Source organism: Ornithorhynchus anatinus, chromosome 7 (assembly GCF_004115215.2).
Source record: "Ornithorhynchus anatinus isolate Pmale09 chromosome 7, mOrnAna1.pri.v4, whole genome shotgun sequence".
NCBI classification, from domain to species: domain Eukaryota; kingdom Metazoa; phylum Chordata; class Mammalia; order Monotremata; family Ornithorhynchidae; genus Ornithorhynchus; species Ornithorhynchus anatinus.
In genome coordinates this window covers 55,064,502-55,078,966 of record NC_041734.1, presented here as the reverse complement: position 1 = coordinate 55,078,966, position 14,465 = coordinate 55,064,502, and the positions used below count along the sequence as shown (strand labels likewise).

General features: G+C 50.0%; 1 protein-coding gene across 1 annotated transcript in view; it reads right to left on the bottom strand.

The window, feature by feature from the left end:
* The window catches only part of TSPAN2 (tetraspanin 2), a 49,606-nt gene extending 41,280 nt beyond the window's left edge, over positions 1–8,326 (bottom strand). The window contains exon 1 of the mRNA XM_029069868.2: positions 8,167–8,326. Within this exon, the coding sequence (XP_028925701.1) occupies positions 8,167–8,235 (69 nt within the window). The 5' untranslated portion in view covers positions 8,236–8,326. The remainder of the gene's footprint in view (positions 1–8,166) is intronic.
* Between the last annotated feature and the right edge of the window lie 6,139 nt (positions 8,327–14,465).

The window sequence follows — 14,465 nt, the reverse complement described above, 5'->3', positions numbered from 1 at the left end:
GCAGAATGTCCCAGGGTTTCTAAATAGCGTGGCTGACTAGACAGAGGCATAGGTCTGGGAGACAGAAGGACCTGGATTCTAATCCCGACTCCACCACTTATCTGCTGTGTGACCTTGGACGAGTCACTTTGCTTCTCTGTGTCACAGTTATCTCAACTGCAAGCAAAATGGGGCTTAAGACTGTGAGCCCTATTCGGGACAGGGACTGCGTCCAACTCAATTTGCCTGTATCCAACCCGGTGCTTAGTATACTGCGTGGTATGTAGTAAGAACTTTAGAAATATTATTATTATTCTAAGACTGGACGGAGGCTCAGGTGACCCAATTACGGCTGCTGACGAGAGAGGGAGGGCTTTCCGTGTCAGTTTGCTGCCTGAAAAGATCACTATGTCCCAGGGTGAGCAGTACATCTCAGCAGGGTTAGGCGGAACTCTTCATCTACCTGACAACATCTTTCTCCACCACCTTTGCTCCCCGGGGTGGAGGGAAGAGGGGGGAGTTGTATCAGTGGGAAGAGGGGTGACTCCAGGTTCCTGCAGTCCCCAGTATGCACTCCTCCATCTTAACTCAGTGACCCAAATGGTCCAGCTGGACGGCAGCGGATGGCAGCCACTGGCTGTCAGGCAGACTTAAGAATTGGAAGCATGCTTTGCACTGAAGCTGGGGTGTGTATGGCTGCAAGTGATGAGAAGCAGCAATGGCCTGGTGGATAGAGCACGGACCAGGGAGTTAGAAGGACCTGGGTTCTAGTCTCGGCTCCACCACTTGTCTGCTGTGTGATCTTGGACGAGTCATTTCACTTGTCTGTGACTCCGTTTCCTCATCTGCAAAATGGGATTAAGACTGTAAACCCCATGTGGGACAAGGACTGTGTCCAACCTGATTAGGTGGTATCTACTAATCTAGCACTTGGTACAGTTCCTGGCACCTATTAAGCTCTTAACAAATACCATTTTAAAAAAAATTCTCCTTCCCCTCTCTACCCTACAGGTAGAACAGACCTCTCCCAGCACATACTCGGCAGCACGGCCAAATGGAAAGAGCACAAGCCTGGGAGTCGGAGGACCTGGGTTCTAATCCTGACTCTGCCACTTGTCCGCTGAGTGACTTTGGGCACTTAATCGCTCTGTTCCTCCCCATCTGTAAAATGGGGGTTGAATACCAGTCCTCCCTCCTACTTAGGCTGTGAGCCCCAAGGGGACAGACTGAGTCCATCCTGATTATCTCGTTTCTTCCCCAAGCACCTAGCACAGTGTTCGGCACATAGTGAGAGCCTAACAAGGACCAAAATTATTATCGTAGCTTTGAATCATGAGATTGTCATGTGGAAGTGAATGACAGCTCAGAAATACCCTTTTGGGGGGCAGTTTATTTCACTAAGTTCACTGCAAAGTCACAGCTCTAATGCAGACGGGGACAGTCTCCCGCTTTAACTGCAACTGGGTGGCAGTGGAAGGAAAATGACTCTTCAATGGAGCCATTCTCCTCCCCAGTCCTTGGTTATCCAGGGCACAAGCCTCCTTCCCCCTCAAGTCACCAAGATAAATGACTTCACCTAGTAGGCCCCATAAAGCTTAGTCGAATGTAACGGCTTCACATTTGCCATATATGGTGCTGAGCTTTCAACAAAGAGAAACCCTGTTTCCTGTTGGGTCAGAATGTAGAGCAGCAGCTTGCGGCTTCAGCACGGCCAGCAGCACAATGCTAGGAAAAAGCTCACAATATAACAACCCTAAGGAATAAACAGGTCCCAGGGTTTTCGTTAAAACCAACCTAAGCGGCTGGGGAGGTTCAAAGTGGTTTATTTTCTATTGCTAGGCAACGAGGGGAAAAAAAGGTGATTTTCATCAAGGGCACAAGAATACTTTGTCCTATCTGATGGTGAGGTTAGAATTTAGCCTGGCCAAATTTTGGGAGGGGTGTGTTTGTTGGAGACGGAGTATGATATCAGAGATTCATTTGGTGTTTGTTGCTTTTGAAAACAATCCACAGTGAATTCAAATTAGAAGCTTTCTCGGAGGGATTACTCTGTAAGGACTGGCAGGACACAACTGAACGCTTATAAAACCAGGATCGCAGCCTAGGGAAACCTAAACTCAACTTCCCGAAGGAGTCCGTGAAGGTACTGGTAAACTATGGATCAGAAAATGCCTGCCCGCTGGCCCTTGCTGTTCACAGACAGGGCCTACCGTTGAGATCTTGAAAAGGAAGTTATGTGGCTGACAAATGAGCCTACCTCAAAAAGGCACTTCATGAGGAAGAGCCAGGGCAAGTGTACATGTAACAGTTTTACATCTACAGCTAACTTCTCTCTAGGAAGACAACTGCCAGTGCCCACCACAAATCCCTCCCCCAAACACAGTACACTTTGCTCCAGGAAAGCAACACTTTGTAACCAGATCAAGGCTTTTTACATCTGGGTCTCCAGAGTGCAGGGAAATAAACAGATGAGGTCATTAGCTGGATAATTCATTCTCCCCCAAAGGCTCTTCAATCAATAGTGTTTATTGAGCACTTACTGTGTGTAGAACGCCACCTTAATTGCGTGGGAGTGTACAGTAAGACAGAGTTGGTAGACACGTTACCTTGGCCACAAGAAGCTCACATTTCGGGGGGGGGGGGAGAAAGACATTAATATGAATAGATTACAGATATTTACAAAAGTGCTGTGGGGCTGTGGGTGGGGCATATATTAAGTGCTCTTCCCCAAATTACTGAAGTATTTGCTTTAGCATTCCACTTTGCTGTGGCAACGCAGCCCAGATTTGATGACGGAGTTGAGGGAAAAATACACAGACTGAAGAGCTCTCTCTTTATGAAGCGAGGAAGCTGATGGCAAATGTGCATAATGGCCACTGAGAAGTAGCTAGTCACTACTGCTGTGTGATTCCATGGAATGGGCCAATGTGGAGACTTCTCTGTGAGACTCTCCACATCACCCCTTGGAACACTTCTTCTTGCTTCCCAGCTATATCCTAAGTGCTCCTTAAATCCACCCCCTCTATCTGCGCTTCTGACTCTATATTCATTCATTCAATAGTATTTATTGAGCGCTTACTATGTGCAGAGCACTGTACTAAGCGCTTGGAATGAACAAGTCGGCAACAGACAGAGACAGTCCCTGCCGTTTGACAGGCTTACAGTCTAATCGGGGGAGACAGACAGACAAGAACAATGGCAATAAATAGAGTCAAGGGGAAGAACATCTCATAAAAACAAACCCTCCCACCTCCAAAAATCACTTGTTCCTACTTTCCTCCCCTCACCTCTTCAACCTCTCAACCTCCAATGGTTCTCTGCCCTTGGCCTTCTCCCTGCCTAATCTGTAAATTCCTGCAGGGCAGGGATTGTGTTTCTCAAGTCCTCAAGCATTTAGTTCAGTGCTCTGCACAGAGCAGGTGCTCAGTAAATATCAACGATGAATTGATTGCCTTTTAAACTCATCTAATTTTTAGGAAGTCTGTTTTTAAAAAGCTCCCTCTTGATCCCATGATACCCTCTAGCTGCGGTCCCATCTCCTGGTTCTCTTTTCTAACCAGATTCCTAGAACAGGACCTATACATCCTTTGCCTTAATTCCCTCTTCACAAACTGTCTTCTCGACTCTACTGTTCGGACATTGACCCCTTCATTCCCGTGTCTGCATTCTTCAATGAACCTCTTATAGCCAGATCCAAAGGACTCTACCTAACGCCGATCACCTCTCCTTTGGAGAGCTCAGCTGCTCATAAACCCTCAACCACCACCTTTATGTGGGTGCCTCCCACATCCATCTTTCTCTAACCCTGACCTCTCACTAATCTGTAATCCTTTTACCTGCAGGACATCTTCACATGGGTGTCTGCCTGGCACCTCAAATTCAACATGTCTAAAACAGAACTCCTCATCTTTTCCCTGAAACCTACTCCTCCCCTTAGCTTATCCATCTCAGTGGACAACACTACTCTATCCCAGAAGCCCACAACCTTGGTGTCGATCTCAAGTTTTCACTCTCATCCAACCCTACTGCCTAATCCTATCATTTTTTTCCAGTATATCCTGGATCCACCCAAAGTGTTACCACCCTAATAAAAGCTCTGGTCTTGTCTTAGTTAAGCTTTTACATTACACTCCTCAATAACTTCCCAGCCTCCAGACTTCCCCCTCTAATATACTACAGGCTGCTACGTGAATCACTTTCCTCAAGTATCAGCCCACATTTCTCCTCCTCTCAAAACCTTCCACAGTTCTCTCTCTGCATCACACAAAAACTCCTCAAAATTGGCCTCAAAACTCCTCACCATCTGGCTTCACCTTACCTATCTGCCCTCTCACTTACTATTAATAATAATAATTAATAATTAAAGTATTTGTTAAGTACTTACTATGTGCCAGTCACTGTACTAAGCACTGGGATAGATACAAGCAAATTGGATTGATCAAGACATTCTTGGGAATAGAGAAGTAGCATGGCCCAGTGGAAAGAGCAAGAGTCGGAGGACCTGCATTCTAATCCTGGCTCTGTCACTTGTCTGCTGTCTGACCTCGGGCAAGTCACTTCACTTCTCTGGGCCTCAGCTACCTCATCTGTACAATGGGAGTTAAGACTGTGAGCCCCAGGTGGGACAGGGACTGTGTCTAACCCAATTTGCCTGTATCCATCCCAGTGCTTAGTACAGTATCTGGCACCTAGAGTAAGCACTTAACAAATACCACAATTATTAGAAAAACGAAAACAAAAACCATCTACCTGTACCTCACTCTTGACTCTTCAGCCTCCATTCCCTAGCTCACATCACTTCCCCAGTCTGGAACTTTCTTCCTCCTCACCTCAGACAGATCTCAAGCTGTCCTTCTAATCAAAACCCTCCTAAAATCCCACCTCCTCTAACAGATCTTCCCTGATGAATTTCTCAGCGTCCCTGGCCCTTCTTATCCCCCCAGCCAACCCAGCACTTAAGAACTTACTAAGAAACACTCTCTGTAGCATTTATGTATAAATGTCTGCTCACTTTATTTACTTAGACCAGTTGAGTGAATATTTTAGGTTTGTCTCCCTCATTTGAATGTAAGCTCCTTGGGGGTGCAGAATGTGTCATTTTGTTATTCTGCCGCTTCCCAAGTGTACCACACCAAGTGGCCACTCAAGAAATGTTACTATTATTATTATTATTGTTATTACTACTACTCTGTGGGAATGGATATCACACTTATGCCCAAGGCAGTTTCACATCACATCTCATTTGTTCTCACCACAACTCTTTGAGGCAGAAAGGGCAGGGATTATTACCACCATTTTAAAGATGAAGAAACTGAGACACAGAGAGGATACAGGGCCTGCCTAGTAGCACCCAGAAGATCAGTGATTAAATCAAGTCTAGAAGAGGGAATCAGCATTGCCCAAAAGAAAGAGCACAGGCCTGGGAGTCAGAGGCTCTGGCTTTTAATCCTGGCTCTGCTACTTCCCTGCTATGTGATCTGGGCAACTCACTAAACTTCTCTGTGCCTCAGTTCCCTCATCTGCAAAATGAGATTCAATACCTGTTCTCCGTCCTACTTTACTCTGTGATCCCCACGTGGGACCTGATTATCCTATATCTACCCTATGGCTTAACACACTTGGCATCTAACAAGCGGTATCAAATACCACAATTATTATTATTAGAATGCTGGGTTTCCTGATTCCTAATCCACATCCTTTCCAATACAACACAATGGCCTTCTCCTACCCAGGAGAATCCCTGTAGTTCCTGCGTTTTCCTCGGCTCAGTCTTGGCTAACATGAAGTAACTATCAACTGTTCTCTCAAGCACTTAGAAGAGTGCTCTGCACACAGTAAATGCTCAATAAATACGATCGATGGATTAAAGCCTTAGAAAATCAGAGCAAGTTGTACAAAATCAGGCCCAGTGATTTGGCAACCATATCTGTTCCCCAAATCCTGTGAAAATTAAACAGAAACATCTTGAAAGAACAGTGGGTGCTCTGAGTTCTAAAATAAGGTTAGTGCTGATGCCTAGATGGGCTGAAATCGTGGACTTCAGCTACTTTGGGAGGTAGCAACGTGAGCCACCCCATTCCCTAACCACGCTGCTTGGAGTCAGCAGCAGAGGTTAACCCAGACCGGGTTGGAATGTGGAGTTCCTGGGAATTCACCTTCACGGTGTCGCATCTGCCAGGATGATTTTGGCGGAGGTGAGCCGAGCCCAGTCGAGCAGTCAGCTGTTAACAGTGGCTCTTCATTCGCAAGTGGAGGAGGCTGGTTTGATAGCAGACCACGTACATGCTAACCCCTAAACCCTTTTCTCAGGATCACAGCCTGGGATGGGGCCCTTGGGAAACCAAATTCTCTTAATCCTAATTCCAGTTGTGCCTCGGGCTAGTTGAATGACCTAGGAGTCAACCAGTCGATCGATCGATATCTACAGAGCATTTCCTATGTGCAGGGCATTCTACTAAGTGCTTGGGCTGCAATGCTTTCCATCACTGGGACCCGCATCCTCGAAAAAGAAAAAAATCAGCCCCAAACAAAAGAAATCCGAATTTTTCCTGGAAAGCTGCTTAATGAATTTGGAGAATAATTACTCGGGGAGACTGCAGGGTTTGGGGGCTGGCTGTCTGGAGCTAGAAGATGCCACTCACTCTGGGCCTCCAATAAACTGGAGGCCCAGTCTCCACCCAGAGCCAGACAAGATCCGGGAGATTAGTAACAATTTGTACATCGTCAGTGAACTCAGTGATTAGGGACTGCCCTTTCCCAGAATTAGCACAAGTTCCCGGACTCTACCGCAGCTCCGGGGTCAGATCGCCTTTCCACCTTTGTCCGTAGGCTCCTCGAGGGCCGGGAGAGCATACTTTCCAAGCGCTCAGTACAGTGCTCTGCACCCAGTGTGCGCTCAAAAAATACGACTGACTGGACGAATGAATCTGTTCTTTTTTGAGGGGTGTTAATCAAGCCTCTAGATACTGACACTGATACTTGCAGAGGGCAGCCCCTGCTCTCGGGAGAACGGAGAGCGCTCCGCAGGGAGTCTGGGCAGGGTGGTCTCGATAGGCATTTCTCCCACGGTCCTGTCCTGTCCCCTCCTGCCACCAAGGGTTCCCCCCTTCCCCGCCCCTTGCCTTCTGGGGGCCTTCCTGGCTGCCCGGGTTGCGGGGCGGGGGGGGGGGGAGGAGAAACAGCTGAGACCTCCCAGGGGCTGCGCTGCGAAAAAGCAAACACCGACACAACGCGCTTTTCCTCTCCCTGTCCCTCTCGTTCCCCCGGGCTCGCGGGGCGCAGCGCACACGAGGAGGAGGACGAGGAGGGGAGGAGGAAGAGGAGGAGGAGGAGAGAAGAGAGGAGAAGGAGGAGAAGAGGAGGAGGAGGGGAGGAGAGGAGGAGGAGAGGAGAAAAGGAGAAGAGGCGGGGAGGAGAAGAGGAGGAGGAGAGGAGGAGAAGAGGAGGAGAGGAGAAGAGGAGGAGAGGAGGAGGAGGGAAGAAGGGGAGGAGGAGAAGAGGAGGAGGAGGAGGAGGAGGGGAGAGGGGGGAAGGAAGAGGAGGAGGAGGAGGAGGAGGGGAGAAGGGGATGAGGAGGAGGAGGAGGGGGGGAGAAGGGGATGAGGAGGAGGAGGAGGGGGGGAGAAGGGGATGAGGAGGAGGAGGAGGAGGGGAGAAGGGGAGGAGGAGGGGGAGAAGAGGGGAGGAGGAGGACGAGGGAGGAGGAGAAGAGGGGAGAAGGAGAAGAGGAGGAGGGGAGGAGGAGAGGAAAAGGGGAGGAGGAAGAGGAGGAGGGAGGAGGAGGAGAGAAGGAAAAGGGAGGAGGAGAAAGGAGGAGGAGGAGGAGGAGAGAAGGAGAAGGGAGGAGGAGAGAGGAGGAGGAGGAGGGGGCTCCTTGGATCGCAGCCACGGCTTCCCCCCTCCCCCCCCGGGCGGCGCCCTCCGCGGGGCAAAGTGGGGCGGGCGGCGGAGGTCTCGGCCCCCAGCGCTCCTCGGACGACCCCTTCTCCCTGCCCTCGACCTTTACCCTGTGCCCCTGCCGCCCCTGCCGCCCCTGCCGCCCCTGCCCCTAGTCCCAGATGGCGCCCCCGCAGCCCTTGCCCCTAACCCCAGCCCCCGCAGCCCTTGCCCCTTGCCCCTAACCCCAGCCCCCGCAGCCCCCCAGCCTGTGCCCGCAGCCCCCTTGCCGTCGGTCCCGCCGTCTCTCACCCAGAAGAGCAGGTTGAAGGCGAGCAGCAGGTACTTGATGCACCTCAGGCCGCCGCCGAGGCGCCCCATGGTGCGGCGCCGACACCGCCAGCTCAGCGCCCGCCGCCCGCCGGCGGACCGGGACGAGACGAGGATCGACGACGAGGGGGAGGACGAGGAGGACGAGGACGAGGAGGAGGACGAGCACCGGGAGGAGCAGGGAGGAGCAGGGAGGACGAGGACGAGCAGGAGGAGGGGGCGGCCGCCGCTCCGGAGACACAGAGAGAGAGGGAGGGAGGGAGGGGCGGGGCCGAGCTCCGAGGGCGGGGGCAACGCGCAGGGGCCACCGACAGACGAAAGGGGAGGGGGCTAATAATGATAATAACGACATTTGCTAAGCGCTTACTCTGTGCGAAGCACTGTTCTAGGCGCTGGGCCGGGGGCAAGTCAAGCGGCGGGGCTCGGTGGAAAGAACCCGGGCTGGGGAGTCAGAGATCATGGATTCGAATCCCGGCTCCGCCGCTTGTCGGCTGGGTGACTGTGGGCAGGTCGCTTCTCTGGGCCTCCGTGACCTCATCTGGAAAATGGGGATGAAGACTGTGAGCCCCACGTGGGACAACCTGATTCCCTGGTGGCTCCCCCAGCGTTCAGAACGGTGCTCCGCACGTAGTAGGCGCTCAACAAATACAAATACCAACTTCACTTCTCTGGACCTCAGTGACCTCATCTGTAAAATGGGGATTAACTGCGAGCCTCACGTGGGACAACCTGATGAGCCTGTATCTCCCCCAGCGCTTAGAACGGTGCTCTGCACATAGTAAGCGCTCAACAAATACAAATAACAACTTCAATTCTCTGGACCTCAGTGACCTCATCTGTAAAATAGGGATTAAACTGTGAGCCTCACGTGGACAACCTGATGAGCCTGTATCTCCCCCAGCGCTGAGAACGGTGCTCTGCACATAGTAAGCGCTCAACAAATACAAATACCAACTTCACTTCTCTGGACCTCAGTGACCTCATCTGTAAAATGGGGATTAAACTGTGAGCCTCACGTGGGACAACCTGATGAGCCTGTATCTCCCCCAGCGCTGAGAACGGTGCTCGGCACATAGCAAGCGCTTAACAAATGCCATTATTATCAGGTTGTCCCAACGTGGGGCTCCCAGGCTTCAACCCCCCTTTTCCAGATGAGGTCACTGAGGCCCAGAGAAGTGAATAATGATAATAATGATGACGGCGTTTGTTAAGCGCTTACTATGTGCCGAGCACTGTCCTAAGCGCTGGAGGGGATACAAGGCCACCAGGTTGTCCCAACGTGGGGCTCCCAGTCTTAATCCCCCCTTTACAGATGAGGTCACTGAGGCCCAGAGAAGTGAATAATAATAATAATAATAATAATAATGATGGCATTTGTTAAGCAATTATAATGTGTGAAGCACTGTTCTAAGTACTTGGAGGGGGCGGTGGTTTACAAGGCAATCAGGTTGTCCCACCTGGGACTCACAGTCTTCATCCCCATTTTCCAGATAAGGGAACGGAGGCACAGAGAAGTGAGCTGACTTGCCCAAAGTTACACAGCTGACAAGTGGCGGGGTCGGAATTAGAACCCACGACCTTCGACTCCCAAGCCCGGACTCTTTCCACTGAGCCACGCTGCTTGACTTGCCCCAAATCACACAGCTGACAAGAGGCGGAGCCGGGATTAGAACCCACGACCTCCGACTCTGTTGCCGAATCGTATATTCCAAGGGCTTAGTCCAGTGCTCTGCACACAGTAAGCGCTCAATAAATACGAATGAAGGAATGAAGGAATGAAGAAATGACCCCCAGGTCCGTGCCCCGCAGGCTGTGGCGTCCAGGAGAGGTCCAGCCGTGCCTCCGGGGCCGGGTTTCGTCCAGCAATGATAATAATAATAATAATGTCGGTATTTGTTAAGCGCTTACTATGGGCCGAGCCCTGTTCGAAGCGCTGGGGTGGACAGAGGGGAATCAGGTTATCCCACGTGGGGCTCACAGTCTTAATCCCCATTTTACAGATGAGGTCACTGAGGCACCGAGAAGCTAAGTGACTTGCCCACAGTCACACAGCTGACAAGTGGCCGAGCTGGGATTCGAACCCATGACCTCTGACTCCAAAGCCCGTGCTCTTTCCCCTGAGCCAATGTTGGTATTTGTTAAGTGCTTACTATGTGCAGAGCACTGTTCTAAGAGATACAGGGTCATCAGGTTGTCCCACGTGAGGCTCGCAGTTAATCCCCATTTTACAGATGAGGGAACTGAGGCACAGAGAAGTGAAGTGACTTGCCCACAGTCACACAGCTGACGAGCGGCAGAGCTGGGATTCGAACCCATGACCTCTGGCTCCCAAGCCCAGGTTCTTTCCACTGAGCCACGAGCAAAGCAAGTGACCAGGCCGAGGCTTTGTGGGGGGACAATCGGTCACCCGCGGCCTCCCCAGCGTCTCCATTGCACGGACACAAAGGTCGGGGTCTGGGCCCCTATACCCAGGCGGATGCGCCGGGAGAGTAATGATAATAATAATAATAATGACGATGATGATGATGATGACATTTGTTAGGCGCTTACTAGGTGCCAAGAGCTGTTCTAAGCGCCGGGGTAGATACAAGGGAATCAGGTTGTCCCACGTGGGGCTCACAGTCTTCATCCCCATTTTCCAGATGAGGTCACTGAGGCACAGAGAAGTTGAGTGACTTGCCTATGGTCACACAGATGACAAGTGGAGGAGCCGGGACTAGAACTCACGACCTCTGACTCCCAAACCCGTGCTCTTTCCACTGAGCCAATAATAACAATAATACTGATGCTATTTGTTAAGCACTTACTATGTGCCCGGCGCTGTAATAATAATGATGGCATTTGTTGAGCGCTTACTATGTCCCAAGCACCGTTGTAAGCGCTGGACTAAGCGCCGGGATGGATTGACAGAGAAGCAGCGAAGCTCAGTTGAAAGCGCCGGGCTTGGGAGTCAGAGGTCGTGGGTTCTAATCCCGGCTCCTCCACTTGTCAGCTGTGTGACCGTGGGCGAGTCACTCAACTTCTCTCTGCCTCAGTGCCCTCATCTGTAAAATGGGGATTAACTGTGAGCCTCATGTGGGACAACCTGATTACCCTGTACCTACCCCAGTGCTTAGAACAGTGCTCTGCACATAGTAAGCACTTAACAAATACCAACACTCGTGAGACCTGATTTTTAAAAGAAGAAGCAGCGTGGCTCAGTGGAAAGAGCACGTGTTTAGGAGTCAGAGGTCATGGGTTCTAATTCCCGCTCCGCCACTTATCAGCTGTGTGACTTTGGGCAACTCACTTCACTTCTCTGGGCCTCAGTTACCTCATCTGTAAAATGGGGATGAAGACTGTGAGCCCCAGGTGGGACAATCTAATCACCTTGTATCCCCCCCAGCGTTTAGAACAGTGTTTCGCACATAATAAGCGCTTAACAAATGCCATCAATATTATTATATAAGGAATTCAGGTTGGACACAGCCCCTTGTCCCACGTGGGCTCACAGCTTCGATCCCCATTTTACGGATGAGGTAACTGAGGCCCAGAGGAGTGAAGTGACTTGCCCAAGGTCGCGTAGCGGACAAGTGTAAGAGCCGGGATTAGAAACCATGACCTTGTGACTATCAGTCCGCCAGGCCGCTTCTCGGCTCTCCCTCAATCCGAAGACCCAGCCCTGCTGGCACAAACTGGGAGATCCAGCGGGCTTTTTGTCGTTTCCATGGTGACCACTTGGGTTGCGAGATGCTTTTGCAAGGTTGCTTACAATTACAACATCCTGCCTCTCCCACAGTCCGGGATTAGGGTGGGAGGAGGGAAATAACTCCTTAAATTGTTGGACTGGCCCAATCAATCAATCAGAGGTACTTATCAAGCGCTTAGTAGGGTGCTTTGCACACAGTAGGAGCTCAATAAATACGACTGAATGAATTTATGGAGCCTCTGTGCGCAGAACTCTGTACTCATCGATCGAGTGGTAATCATCAGTCCATCGATGGTACTTACTGAGTGCTTACTAGGTACAGAGCACTGTACTAAGTGCTTTGGAGAGTATAATACAACAGAGATAGTAATAATAATGATGGTATCTGTTAAGGGCTTACTATGTGCCAAGCACTGTTCTAAGTGCTGAATAATAATAAAATGATAATGTTGGTATTTGTTAAGCGCCCGGCTCCGCCACTTGTCAGCTGTGTGACTGTGGGCAAGTCACTTAACTTCTCTGTGTCTCAGTTCCCTCATCTGTAAAATGGGGATGAAGACTGTGAGCCTCACGTGGGACAACCTGATTACCCTGTATCTACCCCAGCACTTAGAAAAGGGCTCTGCACATAGTAAGCGCTTAACAAATACCAACATTATTATTATTATGTGCCGAGCACTGTTCTAAGCTCTGGAGTAGATACAAGGTAATCAGGTTGTCCCACATGGGGCTCAGAGTCTTCATCCCCATTTTACAGATGAGGGAACTGAAGCACAGAGAAGTGAAGTGACTTGCCCAAAGTCACACAGCTGACAAGTGGCGGAGCCGGGATTAGAACCCACGACCTCTGGCTCCCAAGCCCATGCTCTTGCCATTGAGCCATGCAGCTGAAGTTCCCTGCCCACAAGTAGTTTAGTATTGAGTGTTTACTATGTGCAGAACACTCTACTGAGTGCTTTGGAGAGTACACTACAACAGAGACGGTAGGTAAATTCCCTGCCCACAAGTAGTTTAGTATTGAGTACTAAGCACTTGAGAGTGTACAACAGAGGCAAGACACGTGCCCCGGATCCTCGGGAAATCTTAAAAGTAATGCGAGAGACTGGCAGACAAAATTATGCATGAATAATTGATTGAAAGAGGGGGAGCAGAAGGAGAAATAAGGATTTAGGAGGAAGTTGAATTGTATGAATATTTCAGCATGAAATAGAAAAGTCAATACTTGAATGCATCTTCTTTGTCCTTGGGGAAGTACAATGGGGGTCACCCTTCTTCTTGCCCTCGAGAAATGGACAGAAGCCACAGGGAAACAAGGCTAGGGAAAGGAGAAGCAGAGCTTTTATCCTAAGCATATGGCTCAACCTTTTCTTTTTCTAAGGAGGATGCTTGTGGTACTCAATCACTGAATGTCTCATCCAGAGGTTTCATTAGACTGCAGTGTTTGGCTTTCCCGACCTTGGCATGGACCATCCCTCTACCGGGTAGGAGATTCTGAGTTCTAGGTCTTAAGTGGGGCAGAGAAGGGGGACAGCCTGGTGAAATGCCTTTAGGAGTCCAGTTTGGGAGTGGGTGATCTTGGCTATATATTACCATCCTCCTCATCCCTAAAACCCACTATCTTGGCATAACCCTTGAGTCCACCCTCTCTTTCAATTTCTGTGAATAAATCCTGTCTTTTTTTTTTTTTTCACCCCACAACATTTCTAAGATCTGTCCCTTCCTCTCCATCCAAAGGCCACCCTGGTGGTGCAGGAAATTATTCATTCATTCAGTAGTATTTATTGAGCACTTACTATGTGCAGAGCACTGTCCTAAGCGCTTGAAATGTACAGTTCAGCAACAGATAGAGACAATCCCTGCCCAATGACCAGCTCACAGTCTAAACGGGGGAGACAGACAGCAAAGCAAAACAGAACAAAACAAAACAAAACAACATCATCAAGATAAATAGAATTATGGAGATAAACACCTCATTAACAAACTAAATAGGGTAATAAATAATATATACAAATATGCACAGTGCTGAGGGGAAGGGGAGGGGAGGGGAGGAGGAGCAGAGGGAAAGGGGCGACTCAGTCTGGGAAGCTCTCCTGGAGGAGATGAGCTCTGAAGAGGGGAAGAGAGTTTGGTGGAGGGAGGGCATTCCAGGACAGCGGTAGGACGTGGGCTAGGGGTCGACGGGGGGACAGGCATGAACGGGGGACGGTGAGAAGGTGACCGGCAGAGGAGCGGAGTGTACGGGTGGGCAGTAGAAAGAGAGAAGGGAGGTGAGGTAGGAGGGGGCAAGGTGATGGAAAGCTTTTTCCCTGTTGACTACTGCATCAGCCACTGCTCTCTCTGCCTCCAGTCTCTCTCCCTTTTCTAGTTTATACTTGATTCTTGTGTCCATATATTCCTATAATGTTCTGCCTTCAGCTACCCACTCTTCAAAAACCTGTAATGATTACCCATTCCTGTCCACATCAAGCAAAAGTTCCTGACCATTGGCTTTAAAGCACTCAGTTCTCTTTCCTACTTTAATCAATGTCTTCCCCCAGTAGATCCCGGATTCTCTCTAGCTAACCTATTCACCCTGCCTCAATATCATCTCTCC